Below are 18,728 nucleotides of genomic sequence, written 5' to 3' on the forward strand. Positions count from 1 at the left end.
AATGTACAAATTTCATGGGCCAGTCATAAACAAAGTATTGTGAGTCTGTCTTCTACAGAAGCTGAATATGTGGCCGTATCGGAAGCGTGCAGAGAACTGATGTGGATTGAAAAACTTATGCTGGATTTTGGTATAGCTGAACAGAGACCAATCCAGATAATGGAAGATAATCAGAGCTGCATCCGACTGTCACAGAATGACAAGGTTCAGTCACGCACCAAGCACATCGCAACGAAATACCACAACGTGCGAGAGTTGGCAAAAGAAGGGGTCATCAGTCTACACTATTGTCACACCAGTGAGATGACAGCTGACATCATGACCAAACCGTTACCCAGAGAACATTTTGTGAATCTGCGTATAAAGCTTGGACTTTGTATGAATAAATAATTGCATGACAGTTATGCATGAGAAGGGGTTTGTTGGAATGTAATTGTATTTTACATGCATTGCCTGTCACCTATTATTTCTCTGTGATTACTCTGTGACCTCTGATGTGAATTACTTAGAGAGGTCACACAGCTATGTAACTTCCTGTGGGGGGCAGATGCAGCACATGCAGCGCATGGAGCACATGGAGCTCATGATCTCTCCTAACCTGAGAGGATCTATGGTGGTGTGAGCATCCATTACCATCTAAGCACATGGAAGGAGCTGATAATACAAATGTATAATAATATGTATATATAAGCCTGTCTGATTATAATCTAACTACAAACTGTGAGTAAACAGATGTTTTGTTACTTCAACTTTAAAGTGACTCAGCAGTGAATTATTCAGGGGTGAATGAGAGAGAGATGAAGAAAGAAATTAACATTTCTAAAGCTGAAGCTGTGTGTACTAAGATCTGCTAATTATTTACTACAAATAATCCAACAACTAAAACATTTAAAAATGAACTTTCCTATGGATTGTTTTCTTGTGGAAGAGTTCAAGCTCTCTAGTGCTTCCTGTTGAAAAGGAGTAGGAGCCTATTGGAGTTTTTACCACACTTCTCTGGATAGGGTAAGTGTTGTTAGGAGAAATTCAAGATGTCACTTCCTGTTGAAAGGGGAAATCTCTCTCTCTATGTGTGTGTGTGTATATTGTGAAATTAAGCTGATGGATAATGAGAGCTCCAGTTTTGATCTTACCAATCAGTCTTTCAATAGGAGTTATCAATAAGAGGATTTTTTTCTTATATGTATACAGGTCCCTGTCCCACTTTCAAACAGTGCTTGGAGTCGGATTCGGAATCGCAGTTGGAAGCAACTTTGTATGGCATCAGAGTCATAGTTGATAAAAATGTACCAACTCTGCTCCAGCTTCAAAATAAAAACTTACAATAGAATATAGGGTATTTTTCAAAAATATTATTTATATGTAACCTTGGTCTCACCAAACGTTCCAGGCACCAGCCAGTTCTTCGGGTCAGCACCCAAACCAGGGTCACTACAAAAATTTTATTTCTCACTGAGCTGGGGTAGGACGGGACCAGGCTTGATCCAAGTAGGCCATAGGGTTCTAAGGCCACACTTCTACTTTATTTTTATCAGTCTTGGAGCAAATTAACTTCATTCTCACTCCAAAGCAACACTCCACTCCAAAATTTGTATTTTGTGTAAACAAACTTTACTGGAACACTGCAACAGGCAGATATCCAAAGTCATACTTTCTTGTAACAGAAACAGTTCACTTGATATTAAAAACAACAACAACAACAAAAAACAGTTCAACTTGCTGAAAGAGGTTTTTGTGATGTCCAACACTATTGGTTAAAATACTATTCTCTAATTTAGCGGTCTCTTATCATCCTATGGTATTTATATATTTACAGCACCACCAGTCCAATACCCATTCTTTTGGGCAGAATAATCCAAGACGGTGCTTGCAGTGCTTTAGGTAGCAAGCAGTTCTGCTGGGCTACCAGCTGCTGGATCCCCTCAGGATCACACCTCCAAAGGTGCACATCTTCAAGCTTTCTGGTACCAAACTGACTCTTCCTTTCCTGCTCCCAGGCCGGGTTAACCCTTTCTACCCACCCTGAACACACCTCACAATCTAGTTATTGCTTTTGTTGGCAACAACCTCCTCTTAATTCAGCCTTAGATTAGTGGGCCTGTCCAGGACACCCCCTCTCCTCATGGGTCCTGGCAGTGGTGAAGGCAACCAAAGATCATGTGTTCAATAATCCCATCACTTTTATAACCTTCTAACCTCCTCCTAACTATGACAACCACTGTCAATTACTCTTTACCAAACCCCCCTCTAGACTGCCCCCCCCCCTCCCATCCATTGCTGCTCTCCTTCTTCCTGTAGAACTCCTCTCCCTTGGAGAGTTCTACTGCAGTCTAATAATCCCCTGAGGAAATTTCCAAACAAAATTTACTAGAGGATTACATACATATATATTTTATTTATTGGGATTTATTAACCGTCTTTATGAAGAGATTCACTCAAATCTATTAAAGCTAATGGTAGCCAGTGAAGTGAGGCCAAGGGTTGAATGTCTTTATCCCATTTTTTTCCATTATGGTTATTGAAAGAAACCATGGGGTCCTTTTACTAAAGTGCGTTAAGCACTTAACGCTTGGTTTACTATCCAATAATTGCTAACGCACAACTGCGTTAACAGGTTTTGCAGTATCTTAGTGGTTACCATTCAGTAACCCATGCACTAACCCCCTAATTCAATAAAAGTTGACAAAAATTGCGCACACAGTTTAACTGAATAACCAGCCAATTAGTGCCAATAATTGGCTTTTTAACAAGTAATTATTGGCACTAATTAGATTGAATTGGCATTTATGTGCATAAAATGCGGGATCTGTGCCTAACCTTTACATGCGATCTGAAAAAGGGGGCATGGAAATATTAGGGGCATGGGTGTAACGGGGGCGCTGCTGTAGAATAAGAGGCATATGCGCCTAATGTAGGCACATGCATTTGTAACACATTTCAGTTGGTACAAATGGCCTCACCTAAAGTTAGGAGTGATTCCTGGGCATAAATGCTATATTTTAAACTGTGCCTAACTTTAAGCATGGCTTATAGAATAGTGCTTTTTTGGGGCACCAAGTTTTGGTTTTTTTTTTGTGCCATGTATAGAATCTAGCTCTAAGTATTTTATGTTTGGGGGTGGGACATAGGTGCAGATTGGGAGTTCCCAAAATTTTACAGGTAGCATATGGTGAATACTATATGCTAACTGGCGCTTCTGCAGTTAGGGCTAGATTCTATATATGACACCTGAAAAATCTGTGCGGAAAAAAATTACGCCTAGGTGTATTCCTAAAGTACACCTAAAGTTTATACAATAGACTTAAATTTCCATGCAGTATATAGAATACACCGAGCGGCTCGCCAAAAGACCAAATTTGGTCAAGTTCACTTAAGCCACGTTTTACTTGGTGTAAATCCCGATGCCCAAATTAGGCACAGATTGGGTGTATTCTATAATAATACACATAGATTTTAGAAATATCCATGCCCCGCCCTCTTTTCAATTATGTGACCTAGAATTTAGGTGCACCACATTACAGAATACACTTAGCGAGTTGTGTGTGTAAATCTTATTTAATGTCAATTAGTGCTGATAATTGATTAACATCCAATTAACAGTGCTGATTAGCTAGTTAACCAATTAAGTTATGTGCATTGTTATAGAATACGCTTCGGATTCCGCACGGATTTTCAGATGCCATATATAAAATCCAGAGGTTACTATGCGCCTACTTACCTCTTCCTGCATAGAAGGTTCTAAATGCTCCCAAATCAACTGCTAGTTGGTACCTGTGCTACTTGGCATTTTATCATGGGACCTGTAAAACAAAATTCTAGAAATGGTTCCAATAGTTGCTGCATTAGTTTTGCAGTTACTGCGTGGTCATTTCCTGCTTTAAGCCACAGTACCTGAAAAATCTAGCAAATTTCCATAAAAGGGCCTCTATGCCCTAATGCACCTGGAAGATCTCCATTAATCTTATGAATAGCTCAGCACTAAATGTACACTACAATAATCTAGGTGCATCAGACCAATAGCACACATCATGATTTCAAAGCTGCAGAATCCAGTACCAAAAGCAACCGGGAGGCTAATTGTAATATAATAAGTTTGTCTCAGCCTAGTGGGTTTTTTTTTTGCTAGTTTAATTTTTTTTTAACGGGACTATAATCAGCTTTTTCAAGCAGGTGGATTTTTGAGTCTTAACACTTTCCTTTCAAAGCTCTCACTCTGTAGGGAAATAAACTTTGATTTGCTGTGCTAGCAGTAAAGTGTTTATAAGAACTTACCTATAATTCTGCTTTTCGTTTCCTATGTGAAAACGATCATAGAGTGAGTGCGCTCGATTTCCTTCCCAATCCATTAGTTCAATTCGTAAAGAATACTGCCTCTGGCTAGTTATTGCAAAGATAAATTCATTCCCAAGCCAGTATTCACCAGATGGACTGCCAAAGCCCTAGGAAAATAGAGTTAGTAAAGTAACATCATCAAATTATCATTAAATACTAATTCAACTTTCACTATCAAATAGCAAGCAGTTTTCTTGTTCAGCATTTTGCTCCTGTTGGCTGCTGAAACAAAAATTCAAATTTGTTTTACATACAGATATCTTGCTGTTTTACCTGGATCAAAGATGGTTTTTTTTCACTTTTTATATTTCTTGGTTTTAAAAACAGAGCTTTTGAAGTAATTTTGGGGGCAGTTCTATAACTTTGAATTTCCATTTAGGTGCCCTGAGGAAGCATAGTGGTGCCCAGATTGTAGTATAACTGGTACTGGCACACCTTACCATTTATGTTTATTGAAAAACTTGATATCCCGCTATTTTTGAATGGCAGGTCGTAGCAGCTTACAGTTTAAAACCAAATAATTAATTAATTAAAATAGAAAAGAACGCTATAATAAGACAGGAAAGCAAAGACCAGTAATCTAGAATCATGCATACACATTTGTGAAAGATCTGGGAATATACATTCGGCTCCTGGGATAGACAGACCCAACCCTGAAGCCCAAAAATCACAGTGGAGATTTAAAAGCTGTTTCAAAAGATGAGTTTTTGCAAAACTTTAAGTTTATTAAATAATATTCAGATTGAATATAGGGAGGGAGGGAATTCCAAAGAGAGGGAGCAAGGAAATAAAAAGCAGAGGAATGGGTAGATTCAGAGCATGCAACCCTGGGGTAAGGAAGAACCACCCGGTGAGAATCCAATGAACGAAGAGCATTCTATAGGTGGAACTTATTCATTTATTTTAATAACTGATGCAGTCTATCCCCTGGATTCTACATACAGAACTAGATTCTATATATGGTGCCAAAACAAGCGACGCCGAAAAAAGTGCTACTCTACAAGCCATGCTTAAAGTTAGGTACTGTTTATAGAATAGCATTTATGCCTGAAAATCACGCCTATCTTTAGGCATGGTCATTTGCACCAGAATATTTCAGCATATTATCTCCAATGACACTGGAACCTAACATCAGGTAACTGATTTGGATTATTCTTCCCAATGTGTATCACTTTGCATTTGTCCATATTAAAAAATGTTATTGACTAATGTAATACTTTTTGAGTAAAAAGTAAAAGTACTACAACTACAATGAATGCAATTATTGTTAATGTTTTTATCTCAACAACTTTATTGCTGCTACAATTCAATCCACTTTGTTTTTAGTAAAACTACATTTTTGAAAATGACTCTCACTCATGCGAGTGTGCATGTGGATACAGTGGGTTTCTGGTGGGTTTTGGAGGGCTCACATTTACCACCACAAGTGTAACAGGTTGGGGGGATGGGCTTGGGTCCGCCTGCCTGAAGTGCACTGCACCCACTAAAACTGCTCCAGGGACCTACATACTGCTGCGATGGACCTGAGTATGACATTTGAGGCTGGCACAAAATATTTTTAAAGTCCTTTTTTGATGGTGGAAGGGGATTAGTGACCACTGGGGGAGTAAGGGTAGGCCATCCCTGATTCCCTCTGGTGGTCATCTTGTCAGTTCGGGCACCTTTTTGTGGCTTGATCATAACAATAAAAGGACCAAGTAAAGTTGTCCAAGTGCTCGTCAGGGGCACCTTTTTTTTTCCCATTATCGGCCGAGGACGCCAATGTGTTAAACATGCCCCAGTCCTGCCTTCGGTATGCTTCCGACATGCCCCTGTGAGCTTTGGTCATCCCCGCAACAGAAAGCACTTGAGGACGCCCACAATTGGCTTTTGATTATGCCGATTTGGGTGACCCTGGGAGAAGGACGCCCATCTTCCGATTTGTGTTGACAGATGGGTGTCCTTCTCTTTCGAAAATAAGCCTGATAATTTTCATTAAGGTGGATCAATCATGAAATGCCAAGCTCCATTACTTCCATGTTAGCCTGCGAACAGCCAGTAACAGAACATACAATACGTATTGTCATACTGGGACAGACCAAAGGTCCATCAAGCCCAGTATCCTGTTTCCAACATGGCCAATCCAGGTCAAAAATACCTAGCAAGATCCCAATAAAGTACAAAACATTTTATACCTCTTATCTCAGAAACAGTGGATTTTCCCCAAGTCCATTTAATAATGGTCTATGGACTTTTCCTTTAGGAAGTCGTCCAAACCTTTTTAAAACTCTGCTAAGCTAACCACCTTTACCACATTCTCTGGCAATGAATTTAATTACACGTTGAGTGAAGAAAAAGTTTCTCTGATTCATTTTAAATTTACTACATTGTAGCTTCATCCCATGCCCCCTAGTCCTAATATTTTTGGAAAGCGTAAACAGACGCTTCACATCTACCTATTCACTCATTATTTTATAGACATCATATCTCCTCTCAGCCGCCTTGTCTCCAAACTGAAGAGCTCTAGCCACTTTAGTCTTTCCTCATAGGGAAGTTGTATGGCTATGGAGATGAATTCTATAGAACATGGAATTTCCTGGACATTAAGGAGAGTGAGGGAGGGAATGAGAGAGTATGGAGTGCCAGTGAGTTGGACTATTTGAAAGAAGGTAGACTCCAGTCCAGCAGAGGGACTGGAAAGATGTGACATGGAGAAAGATGTCTCACCAAATGGAGTGGCAAGGATCTCTCCCTGGGCAAAGGTGAGAAATTTCTATTTAAACTGAGCTAACATCAGAAATGCCGGTACAATGAAATTCTGTTTTTAAATCAGACTGCTTTTGGAACAGTACTGGCCTGACAGCAGCTAGCAAAGTCTAAGTCTATTCACCAAACAGAGGATAAGCTAGAGTAAATATGTGGTATTGACTCTGTGTGGTAACAATAAACATAAAATCTTGCTGAGATGGTTGGTTTCTACATATTTCTTTAATCAGAACACAATTACAATAGTTAAGCTGTGTAACTATTAATGTGAGTTAAATAAAAGCCATACTTTAATTCTCAAGCAACGCTGTATTTGCTGTGAGTACCTCTTGCTTATAATAGCATAGAATTCAAAGGATACACAGATACTCCCTAATAAGGTATAAACCAATATTCTAACAATGCTTCTTCATGGAAAGGGTGGTGAATTCATGGAACAGCCTCTCAGTGGAGGTTGTAGAGACATAAAATGTATCAGAATAAAAGAAAGCTATGGACAAGTATACATGATCTTCAAGGAAGTGAAAAGGAGAGTAGATGGTATGGATAAGTACATAAGTACATAAGTACATAAGTAGTGCCATACTGGGAAAGACCAAAGGTCCATCTAGCCCAGCATCCTGTCACCGACAGTGGCCAATCCAGGTCAAGGGCACCTGGCACGCTCCCCAAACGTAAAAACATTCCAGACAAGTTATACCTAAAAATGTGGAATTTTTCCAAGTCCATTTAATAGCGGTCTATGGACTTGTCCTTTAGGAATCTATCTAACTCCTTTTTAAACTCCGTCAAGCTAACCGCCCGTACCACGTTCTCCGGCAACGAATTCCAGAGTCTAATTACACGTTGGGTGAAGAAAAATTTTCTTCGATTCGTTTTAAATTTACCACACTGTAGCTTCAACTCATGCCCTCTAGTCCTAGTATTTTTGGATAGCGTGAACAGTCGCTTCACATCCACCCGATCCATTCCACTCATTATTTTATACACTTCTATCATTTCTCCCCTCAGCCGTCTCTTCTCCAAGCTGAAAAGCCCTAGCCTTCTCAGCCTCTCTTCATAGGAAAGTCGTCCCATCCCCACTATCATTTTCGTCGCCCTTCGCTGTACCTTTTCCAATTCTACTATATCTTTTTTGAGATACGGAGACCAGTACTGAACACAATACTCCAGGTGCGGTCGCACCATGGAGCAATACAACGGCATTATAACATCCGCACACCTGGACTCCATACCCTTCCTAATAACACCCAACATTCTATTCGCTTTCCTAGCCGCAGCAGCACACTGAGCAGAAGGTTTCAGCGTATCATCGACGACGACACCCAGATCCCTTTCTTGATCCGTAACTCCTAACGCTGAACCTTGCAAGACGTAGCTATAATTCGGGTTCCTCTTACCCACATGCATCACTTTGCACTTGTCAACATTGAACTTCATCTGCCACTTGCACGCCCATTCTCCCAGTCTCGCATAAGGTCTTTATCTGTCTTCATTTTTCTATGTTTCTATGATTCTAGTTTATTTCTCTGCTGAATTCTATAAAAATACTTGACAAGATGCTCAACAGTTTCTTCTGATAAATAAACTACTGCAGATTGTGACAGCCGCACTGACCCCCCTCCCTCCCCCCAGGAAAAAGGGTGTTATAAAACTCGCTAACTTTTCTGACTAACATACTGTATACATTTTAAGACATTGCTTATATTGGTTGCTTGAGACCTCAAGTTGGTTGGGCTTGGAGAAGGATCTGTTGGCACCCTTAAGCTTGTACTTTTATATTGACTACCTGACTACCCCTGACGTATTGACAGAATCCATTCTTATCCTTGACTTTGTGACCATAGAGATGATAGACCATAAACTTGCTATAAAAACAAAAGACTCGATGCACTGGGGTATAATCCTTGTTTAAGAATTAGTGCTAGTGTCTGTTGAGACACCTGTGTGAGGAATAAAATTCTAACTATCAAAGATTTCATGCTGAATGGTTGGTTATTTACAGTTTTAGAGTTGTTACAGAGAGATGATATTCCTTTCTCGTGTTATTTTAAATAGTTACAGCTACATCATGCCTGACTTATCTGGAATAGATATTTGTCTCAAATGAGATAAATTTCTAGTATTTGCAATTTGTGTCAAGTGTCCATTAACGAGCATGACACTTCGAATTGGTATAAAATATTTAGAACACCACCCAATCATCAGGTCTGGATGAGCTGTAGGTGGTATGGAGTAGAGAGACTGAAAGCCCCCTATTTTATAGCAGGTGGGAAAGGCTCTGGACTAACAATATGCACTGCACTATTTCAGGTTCCTTGACTCATTCTACTACTACTACTACTACTACTTAACATTTCTAAAGCGCTACTAGGGTTACGCAGCGCTGTACAATTTAACATGGAAGGACAGTCCCTGCTCAAGGAGCTTACAATCTAAAAGACAGGTGTACAATCTAAAGACAAGTGTACAATCTAAAAGACAGGTGTACAATCTAGAGACAAGTGTAGAGTCAATCTGATAGGGCATACTATATTTCTCGAAAGGTTAGGTGCCGAAAGCAGCATTAAAGAGGTGAGTTTATGGCACACAGGATGTTATGGACTCCAATTAAGTTACATAATCTGAACCATACCATTTCAAATCTTTGTTGGACATGGGGAACTATCAATGTGACTAAGCTTATAGGGACAGGTTGAGCGAAAGAAGTATTTCCTTAGATTACCCCTGAGTCTATCCCCTTTCACCTTCATCTTATGCCTCCTTATTACAGAGATTTGTTTTGAATAAAAGAGATTTACCTTTTGTTCATTTATGCCACAGAGGTATTTAAATGTCTGTCTCATATCTGCCCTCTCCTGCCTTTCTTCCAAAGTATATATATTGAGATCTTTAAGTCTGCCCCCATAAGCTTTGTGATGAAGACCACTGACCATTTTATTTATTTATTAGGATGTATTTACTGCCTTTTTGAATTAGGAATTCACTTAAGGCAGTGTATAATTTCCTCTCCCTAAGCACCTATGCGACATTCTGGCTTTTGCCATCATCTTTTGTACCTGTTTTGACCAACTTAAAATCATCACATACAACCACCCCTAAATCCTGCTTCTTTCATGCACAGACGTACTTCACACCCTATACTGTACCCAGGGCACTTTGTCTAGCAAAAAAGGTGCCTGTACTCAAATGCCAGGCCACCCTTCAGGGGTGGAGTGATCATTGAGGGACCCACCCTACAATAGCCAGTGCTAAACCCTTAATGTGCAGTTAGCATATGAGAACAACCTACCGCACCAACATGTTACAATGTTGTGTAGTATTTTACTTATCGTTTGCTATACCACACAATAAGAATGTAAGTGCGCACTAATGATTAGAGTGCGGTAAATAATAAGATGCCCATTATATTCCAATGGGTGTCTTATCATTTATCAAATGCAAACTGTTAGTGTACGCTAAATCTGTTAGCGCAACTTAGTAAAAGGACCCTTAAGGTTTTTTCAGGTCTCAAATGCTAATGGCAATATTAATGCACAACCTGCAAAAACAAAAACAGAAAATGCCCTAAAAAACAAACACTAACTTTGCAAGTAGCGTATGGGAAAACCCCACGTTAAGCCACATCGCCTGCAACGAGCCCCATATTTGGTTCCATCCATAATTCGAGCAGAAGGAAATGCAAGATCTTAGGCATAGAATATGAAAATGCCCTACTTTTTGTCACTGAAATTCTGAAAGAAGTGTAGGATGAATATTAGCATTACAACTGAGGTAAATATTCCCCAAACTGACATAAGCCTGAAAAACTATGCACGGGGAAAAAGAATTTTATTAGTTTTGGCAAAAAAGTGCAAGGATATTTTCCTTGATCCATGCTGTTCCATGTTCATTAAACAATTATCTGTTTTACTTTATTTATTTTGCCTGATAACGTTTTGTAGGAAGCTTTGACTTTTTATAGACAAAACAAAATTGAAACCAGACACAGTCAGTATATCCTACAGGGTTCATCTTCTGTCAGACAACTCAGTGAAGAAAACAGTTAATAAATCTGTGCTCTACAGCAGTTCTGTTTTTCCAGGAGCAATAAAAAAGACTAATGCGGTTTGCTACACCATTGATGAAGGAGAGTAACAAGAGGTTGAGAGTGTGTGAAGAACATTTCAGGCCAAGGTTAATAGACCTATTCTATCCAAATACATTGAGTTTTTATGATGTTCTTATTTACAAGTTTGCTGAAGCTATTGGATCTGTCTCTAATTTGCTTTGTATAGTTAAAGAGATGACTGACCCTTTTCATGACAGATACTGCCCGGGAGAGAGGCTTATACTCCATTATATGGCTGTGAATAGAAAACGTTTTTAGGACATAGGCATAGGACCACCAGATTACTAACGAAACTGGGAGAAAGACTTAAAAGCAGGGTTAGTGAGGAAAACTAAATTACAAACATAGGGCAGAGTCAAATATGTGACTTGAGGTTGCTGGGTGATAGATTTAGGAGAAAAATCAAGAAATTCTTTTTCATGGAGAGGGTGGTCCATGCCTGGAATGCACTCCCAAGGGAGGTGGTGGAGACCAAAATGGTGACAGAATTCAAAAAGGTGTGGGAACAGAGAGTATCCATAATTAAAAAATGAATGCTATTAAAAAAAAATGAAATGAGTACATGTGTTGAATGGTGCTCCAGCTGTGAAGAACTAAGGTCAGTGCTGGGCAGATTTCTACAGTCTGTATCCCATATATGGTAAGATAGTTTAGGGTGGACTAGAGAGAGCTTTGACAGCAACTTCAGTAGCTGGAATGTGAGGACAGTGCCGGGCAGATGTCTACAGTCTATGTCCCAGAAATGTCAAAGAAAGGCCAGGATAAAGGGCCCTGTTTTTAATGTGCATTAACCATGTACACAAGCTAACAGTGTATGCCCCTAAAATATCCCTATAGGCGCCTACAAGGTTAGCACACTCGCTAATTGTAGGCGAGTTAAAAATGCTAACGCGTCTTAGTAAACAGGGCCTCATTCATTGTTTAATCATGAATTGATAATGAGTGTGACTGTTAAGCAGACTGGATGGACTGCTCAGTTCTTTATCTGCCATCATCTACTAGGTTATTATGTTACTGTGTGAATGCTGGTCATGGAAAAGGGGTAGATTATAATCCAGAGATGATTTAGAAATTTCAAATCTTGCTGGCATATTTGATGATGACCAAAATTAAGTTTGTAACAAAAGGTAGAGGAGTGTGGTAGCCGTGTTAGTCCACTCTTAAGGTTATCAATAGAAATCAAACAAAATAAAACATGGAAAAGAAAATAAGATGATACCTTTTTTATTGGACATAACTTAATACAATTCTTGATTAGCTTTCGAAGGTTGCCCTTCTTCGTCAGATCGGAAATAAGCAAATGTGCTAGCTGACAGTGTATATAAGTGAAAACATTCAAGCATTACTATGACAGTCTGACAGGGTGGGAGGATGGGGGTGGCTTGGAGGTATGCATGGGGACATCAAAGCATATCATTGATGTTCAATTGGTTTAGTTCATTTTATAATATGGACATTCCTCTGCTGCACCACCGATGTCCATGAGGGGCATAATCGAAAGGGAGGCCCAAGTTTTGTAGAGGACGTCCTCGCAAAACGTCCCGCTACAGGGGCGGGGAAACCCGTATTATCGAAACAAGATGGATGTCCATCTTTCATTTCGATAATACGGTCGGGAACGCCCAAATCTTGAAATTTAGGTCATCTTTAGAGATGGTCGTCCCTAGACTTGATCATTTCTGATTTTCGGCGATAATGGAAATCAAGAACGCCCATCTCAGAAACGACCAAATGCAAGCTCTTTGGTCGTGGGAGGAGCCAGCATTTCTAGTGCACTGGTCCCCCTGACATGCCAGGAGACCAACCGAGCACCCTAGGGGGCACTGCAGTAGACTTCAGAAAATGCTCCCAGGATCATAGCTCCCTTACCTTGTGTGCTGACTGAGTCCCCCACCCCCACCCCTAAAACCCACCACCCACAACTGTACAACACCACCATAGCCCTTAAGGGTGAAGGGGGGGGCACCTAGATGAGGGTGCAGTGGGATTCTGGTGGGTTTTGGAGGGCTTGCGGTTTCCTACACAAATGTAACAGGTAGGGAGGAGGATGGGCCTGGGTTCACCTGCCTGAAGTTCACTGCACCCACTAAAACTGCTCCAGGGACCTGCATACTGCTGTGATGGAGATGAATATGACATCTGAGGGTGGTAAAAATATTTTTAAATATGTTTTTTGAGGGTGGGAGGGGATTAGTGACCACTGGGGGAGTAAGGGGAGGTCATCTCCAATTCTCTCCAGTGGTCATCTGGTCATTTAGGCCACCTTTTTGTGTCTTGGTCGTAAGAAAAACAGGACCAGGTAAAGTCGTCCAAGTGCTCGTCAAGGACATCCTTTTTTTCCATTATGAGTTGAGACATCCATGTGTTAGGCATGCCCAAGTCCCGCCTTCGCTATGCCTCTGATATGCCCCCTTGAACACTGGCCATCCTTGCAACGGAAAGCAGTTGGGGACGTCCAAAATTGGCTTTCAATTATACCAATTTGGATGACCCTGTGAGAAGAATGCTCATCTTCCAATTTGTGTCAAAAGATGGGCGTCCTTCTCTTTCAAAAATGAGCCTGCATGTCCTTTGTTGTGCCCTGCTCATAATTTGGATATTTCAGTTTGTAAAATGGATGTTCATGCTGCATATTTCCAGCATATGAATGTCCATCTAATATGTATTTTAGAACAGGTTATATTATTTTCTAAAATATATGTGAGATGGATGTCCATTTGTGATGTACTGACTGGGACATCCACCTTCTGAGTTGGACTTCCTTTCAAAAAATGCCCATCTAAAGCATCCAGTAGGTTGGCTTTGCATATGGTGGTAGTGGTTGGAATCAGGAACAGCAGAACAATTTTTTGGTTGGAGGAGACACAAACCAATATCCAGCCCCACCCCTAAGCTCTCTAATTGCTGATGCTGAGTTGTAAAAAAAATATTGATAGGGCCATGGTCCTTGTGGGTCACCTCATTATGGTTAGAATAGTTATAGCAGCTAAATCTAGAAGCTTTTAAGTCCTAGATGTAAAGGATGGAAAATGTTATTTGTGAGATATAACCAATGATATGGTGGGGAGGGGATTAATTCCTATATTAGTTACAACCCCTCCCCCCCATATTCAGCACACAACAATCAGCGAATTTACAGAGAACAAGGTTTCCCTGGTCACCTAGTAGGCACCCTCCACAACCTGACCTGGTGGCCTAGTGCCCCCCCAAGCCTCCCCCATACCGTGAAGCAGAAAATGATGGAATGATGCACACTTTGTAGCTTTTGTTTTATTGCTGTTATTTTTGTCTTTTTAATTTTTTGTTTGCTGTGAAAAAGGAAAAAGAAGACTAGTAGTGGAATGGGGTAAGGGAAATTATAACACTGCCTTGTTTATCAAGAAAATGCATGCACAGTTTGATGAGATAGTAGTAGGTTTGACAAATGAAGTGACAAAATACCAGATCCCTTTCCATTCATGGGTTGAACTCGGTGAAAAGGATGCCAGCACACAGTTATTCTGGCTACGTTCTTGCAAGTGAAACTCATTTCCTAAAAACGGAAATAGATGGGACATACTACAGAATAATGGATCTATTCATTCTAAGCATTGGTCTTCCTTTTAACATTTGTGTGAGGAGTTTACATTAGCTGCTTATATGTGAGAATATTGCAGATTAATGGAGCATTTCATTTCTAGGGGGATTTATCATCTGATTTTTCCAGAATTATATTTCACAACAACTCTATATTTTTCTCTTCTAATATACTGCAGTTTCAGCTCTAAGGAGGTGGAACGTATTAGCTGAGCAACTGCATTTCTGCATGTAACATAACATAACACTTTATTTTTATAAAGTTAGCTTATTTATAGTCCACTCGTACAAAAAAAAGTTCATAGTGGGTCACAACCAAGATACTAGATTAATAAGACATCTAGGATGTAACAGTAAATAATCATGCAACAGTATACATTACACTACAATTGCTTCGCTATTACATGTTTAGGAAACAGGGATCAGTACTGGGACCGATGCTATTTAACATATTTATAAATGATCTGGAAATCAGAATAAGTGAGGTGATTAAATTTGCAGAAGATACAAAACCATTCAAGGTTGTTAAAACATGTGCAGACTGAAATATTGCAGGAAGACCTTAGGAAAGTGGAAGACTGGGCAACCAAATGGCAGATGAAATTTCATGTGGACAAATGCAAGGGGATGCACATTGGATAGAATAATCCCAATCATAGTTACTGATGCTAGGGTCCACCTTGGGGGTCAGCACTCAAGAAAAAGATCTAGGTGTCATTGTAGATAATATGCTGAAATCTTCTACTTATTTATTTATTTTTTATTTATTTTGGTACATTTATACCCCACATTTTCCCACTATAGCGAGCACAATGTGGTTTACAAAATTACAAAGGATTACAATGCATAGAGGAAATGACATAAAAGTGAAAAGGTCTGTAAAGAACAAGAGGATAATACAAGGATGCATTACTAGGTGGAAGTAGTCGGTGGCTAAACGGGTATAGTCAACATGAGGAAGGTGAAGGCTTAGCATTAAGTGGGGGATAAGCTTTCTCGAATAAAAATGTTTTTAAGGATTTCTTGAATAGCTGGTGGTCGTCAATCACTTTTAGATGCCTAGGTAGAGCGTTCCAAGATTTTGGGCTGACGTAGGAGAAAGAAGATGAAAAGAGCAGTCACCGGTGTATTTCTTGAAGGTAGATCTATCAAATCTGACATGTAGGCAGGGGCCTCAAAAAAGCAAACCGGATGCTAGGAATTATTAGGAAAGGGATGGTGAATAAGACCAAAAATACTGTAATGCCTCTGTATCGCTCTCTGATATGACCGCACCTTAAGTGTTGTGTTCAGTTTTGGTCACCATATCTTAGACAAAATATAGCAGAATTGGAAAAGGTTCAAGGAAGAGCGACCAAAATGTTAAAGGGGACAGAACTCCTCTCGTATGAGGAAAGGCTAAAGAGGTTAGGGCTCTTCAGCTTGTAAAAGAGATAGATGAGGGGAGACAACTTAACCAACTTTCGCAAATCTTTGAAGACATTTCTCTTCAACAAAGCCTACAAAAATAATCCTTGATGAATCAAACTACAAATCTTTGAAGTCATTTCTCGTCAACATAGCCTACAAAAACAATCCTTGATGAATCATACTACTCCGTACATCACCCAAACGCTCTAAAACACTTCGACACGACCTTACCCATTACCTTCTAATTAATTCCTCTTGTACTTCCAATTTATTACCGACTGTATCTAATACTATGTAATGATCATACCAAATTAACACCCTGTAAGCCACATTGAGCCTGCAAAAAGGTGGGATAATGTGGGGTACAAATGCAATAAATAAATAAATAAATAAATAAATTGATGTCTACAACATTCTGAGTGGTGTAGAATGAGTAGAAGTAAATAGATTTTTTACTCATTCAAAAAGTACAAAGACTAGGGGACACTCAAGAAAGTAACACAGAAATACTTTAAAACAAATAGGAAGAAATATTTTTTCACTCAACGACTAGTTAGCTCTGGAACTTTTTGCCGGAGGATGTGGCTAACAGCGGTTAGCATATCTGAGTTTTAAAAAAGTTTGGAAAAGTTCATGGAGGAAAAATCCATAGTTTGCTATTGAGACAGACAGGGAAAGGCAGCTGCTTGCTGCAGGATTGGTAGCATGGAATGCTGCTAATAATTGGGTTACTGCCAAGCTTGTGATCTGGCTTGCCCACTGTTTGGAAACGGGATACTGGGCTAGATGGACCAATGGTCTGACCCAGTATGGCTACTCTTATGTTCTAATGTCTTTAAATCAGGGGTGTAGCCAGACAACAGATTTTGGGTGGGCCTAGGCAAGAAGTGGGTGGGTACCAAGTGTTCTGCCCCCACCACTACCAAACAAATATCTCAACTGATGGGAAAACGCTTCTTTCCACCTTAGCAGGCTGCAGGAGGCATGTGCTGAAAAATGAGCATGCTCAGGTGCCGGTATCGTGCACTGGTCCCCCTTACATGCCAGGACCAGTGACCTGGTCCCCCTCACATGCCCTAGGGGGCACTGCAGTGGACTTCATAAATTACTCCCATGGTGCATAGCTCCCTTACCTTGGGTGCTGAGCCCCCCAACCCCCCCCCCAAACCCACTACCCACAACTGTACAACACTACCATAGCCCTTAAAGGGTAAAGGGGGGCACCTAGATGTGGGTACAGTGGGTTTTGGGTGGGTTTTGGAGGGTCCCATTTACCAGCACAAGTGTAACAGGTAGGGAGGCGATGGGCCTGGGTCTGTCTGCCTGAAGTGCACTGCAGTACCCACTGAAAACTGCTCCAGGGACCTGCATACTGCTGTGATGGAGCTGGGTATGACATTTGAGGCTGGCAAAAAAAATGTTTTAAGTTTTTTTTTAGGGTGGGAGGGGGTTGGTGACCACTGGGGGAGTAAGGGGAGGTCATCCCTGATGTCCTCCGGTGGTCATCTGGTCAGTTCGGGCACCTTTTTGAGTCTTGGTAGCAAGAAAAAACGGACCAAGTCATCCAAATGCTCATCAGGGACGCCCTTCTTTTTTCCACTATCGTCCGAGGACGCCCATCTCTTAATCACGCCCCAGTCCTGCCTTCGCTACGGTGCCAACACGTCCCCGTGAACTTTGGTCGTCCCTGCTACAGAAAGCAGTTGAGGATTCCCAAAATCGGCTTTCGATTATGCCGATTTGGGCGACTGTGGGAGAAGGACGCCCATCTCCCGATTTGTGTCGGAAGATGGGCGCCCTTCTCTTTCGAAAATAAGCCTGAAGGTATCTAAGCATGAAACATCCTTTGTAAAATGACCCTCGTAGTGAGAGTAATCCTATAAATGGGTGTTCTATAAAGGAACACAGACACCTATATTCATATACAGAATACTAACTTATAAGATAGAAACAGTTATGCCAGTCACAGATCTAGCATAAGTGTGTGTGTCTAAGTGTTGGGGCACACAAAATTATAAGGATCTTTTTATAAAAGATTAGCTCGAGTTATCTGCAGCAGGGTCCATTTTATTCCTAATCTTTACTAAAAGACACCCTACATGCACATAAATGTCAATGATATGCATATAACTTATAGTACTCAATAATTTATGCACATAGGTGTGAGTCCTGCCCATGTCCTGCCTATATGTATGCCTACCTGTAAAATACCTACTAAATAAGATATGTGTGCATTCAAAGAATAGTGCTTAGGCAGAATTTCGACGTAAACCTGCGTATGTGCACACATCTCTACTAAATACTAACTTTGAAAAGGCAACACTGCAATTATTACCACAGGCCCTAGAAAACCAATGTACTGCCTATTACAAAGTGCTGACTGGAAAGGATAACAGGCCAGACTGCTTTGGATCCCTATACAGCACTTACATGCTGAGAGAATAATTTACCTCTGAAACACAAATATGTATTAAAAAAAAACTGAAATGGGAAGCCCTAAGAACCAGAACCCACATGCATTGCCTCCTGTAACATGCAAAACACAAAAAGAAGA

General features: G+C 40.4%; 1 protein-coding gene across 1 annotated transcript in view; it reads right to left on the reverse strand.

Moving 5' to 3' along the window:
* The window catches only part of ANGPT1 (angiopoietin 1), a 480,502-nt gene that overhangs the window by 87,903 nt on the left and 373,871 nt on the right, over positions 1-18,728 (reverse strand). The window contains exon 7 of the mRNA XM_030190200.1: positions 4,273-4,439. Coding sequence (XP_030046060.1) covers positions 4,273-4,439 — 167 coding nt within the window. The remainder of the gene's footprint in view (positions 1-4,272; positions 4,440-18,728) is intronic.

This window comes from Microcaecilia unicolor, chromosome 1 (genome assembly GCF_901765095.1).
Source record: "Microcaecilia unicolor chromosome 1, aMicUni1.1, whole genome shotgun sequence".
Lineage (NCBI taxonomy): Eukaryota > Metazoa > Chordata > Amphibia > Gymnophiona > Siphonopidae > Microcaecilia > Microcaecilia unicolor.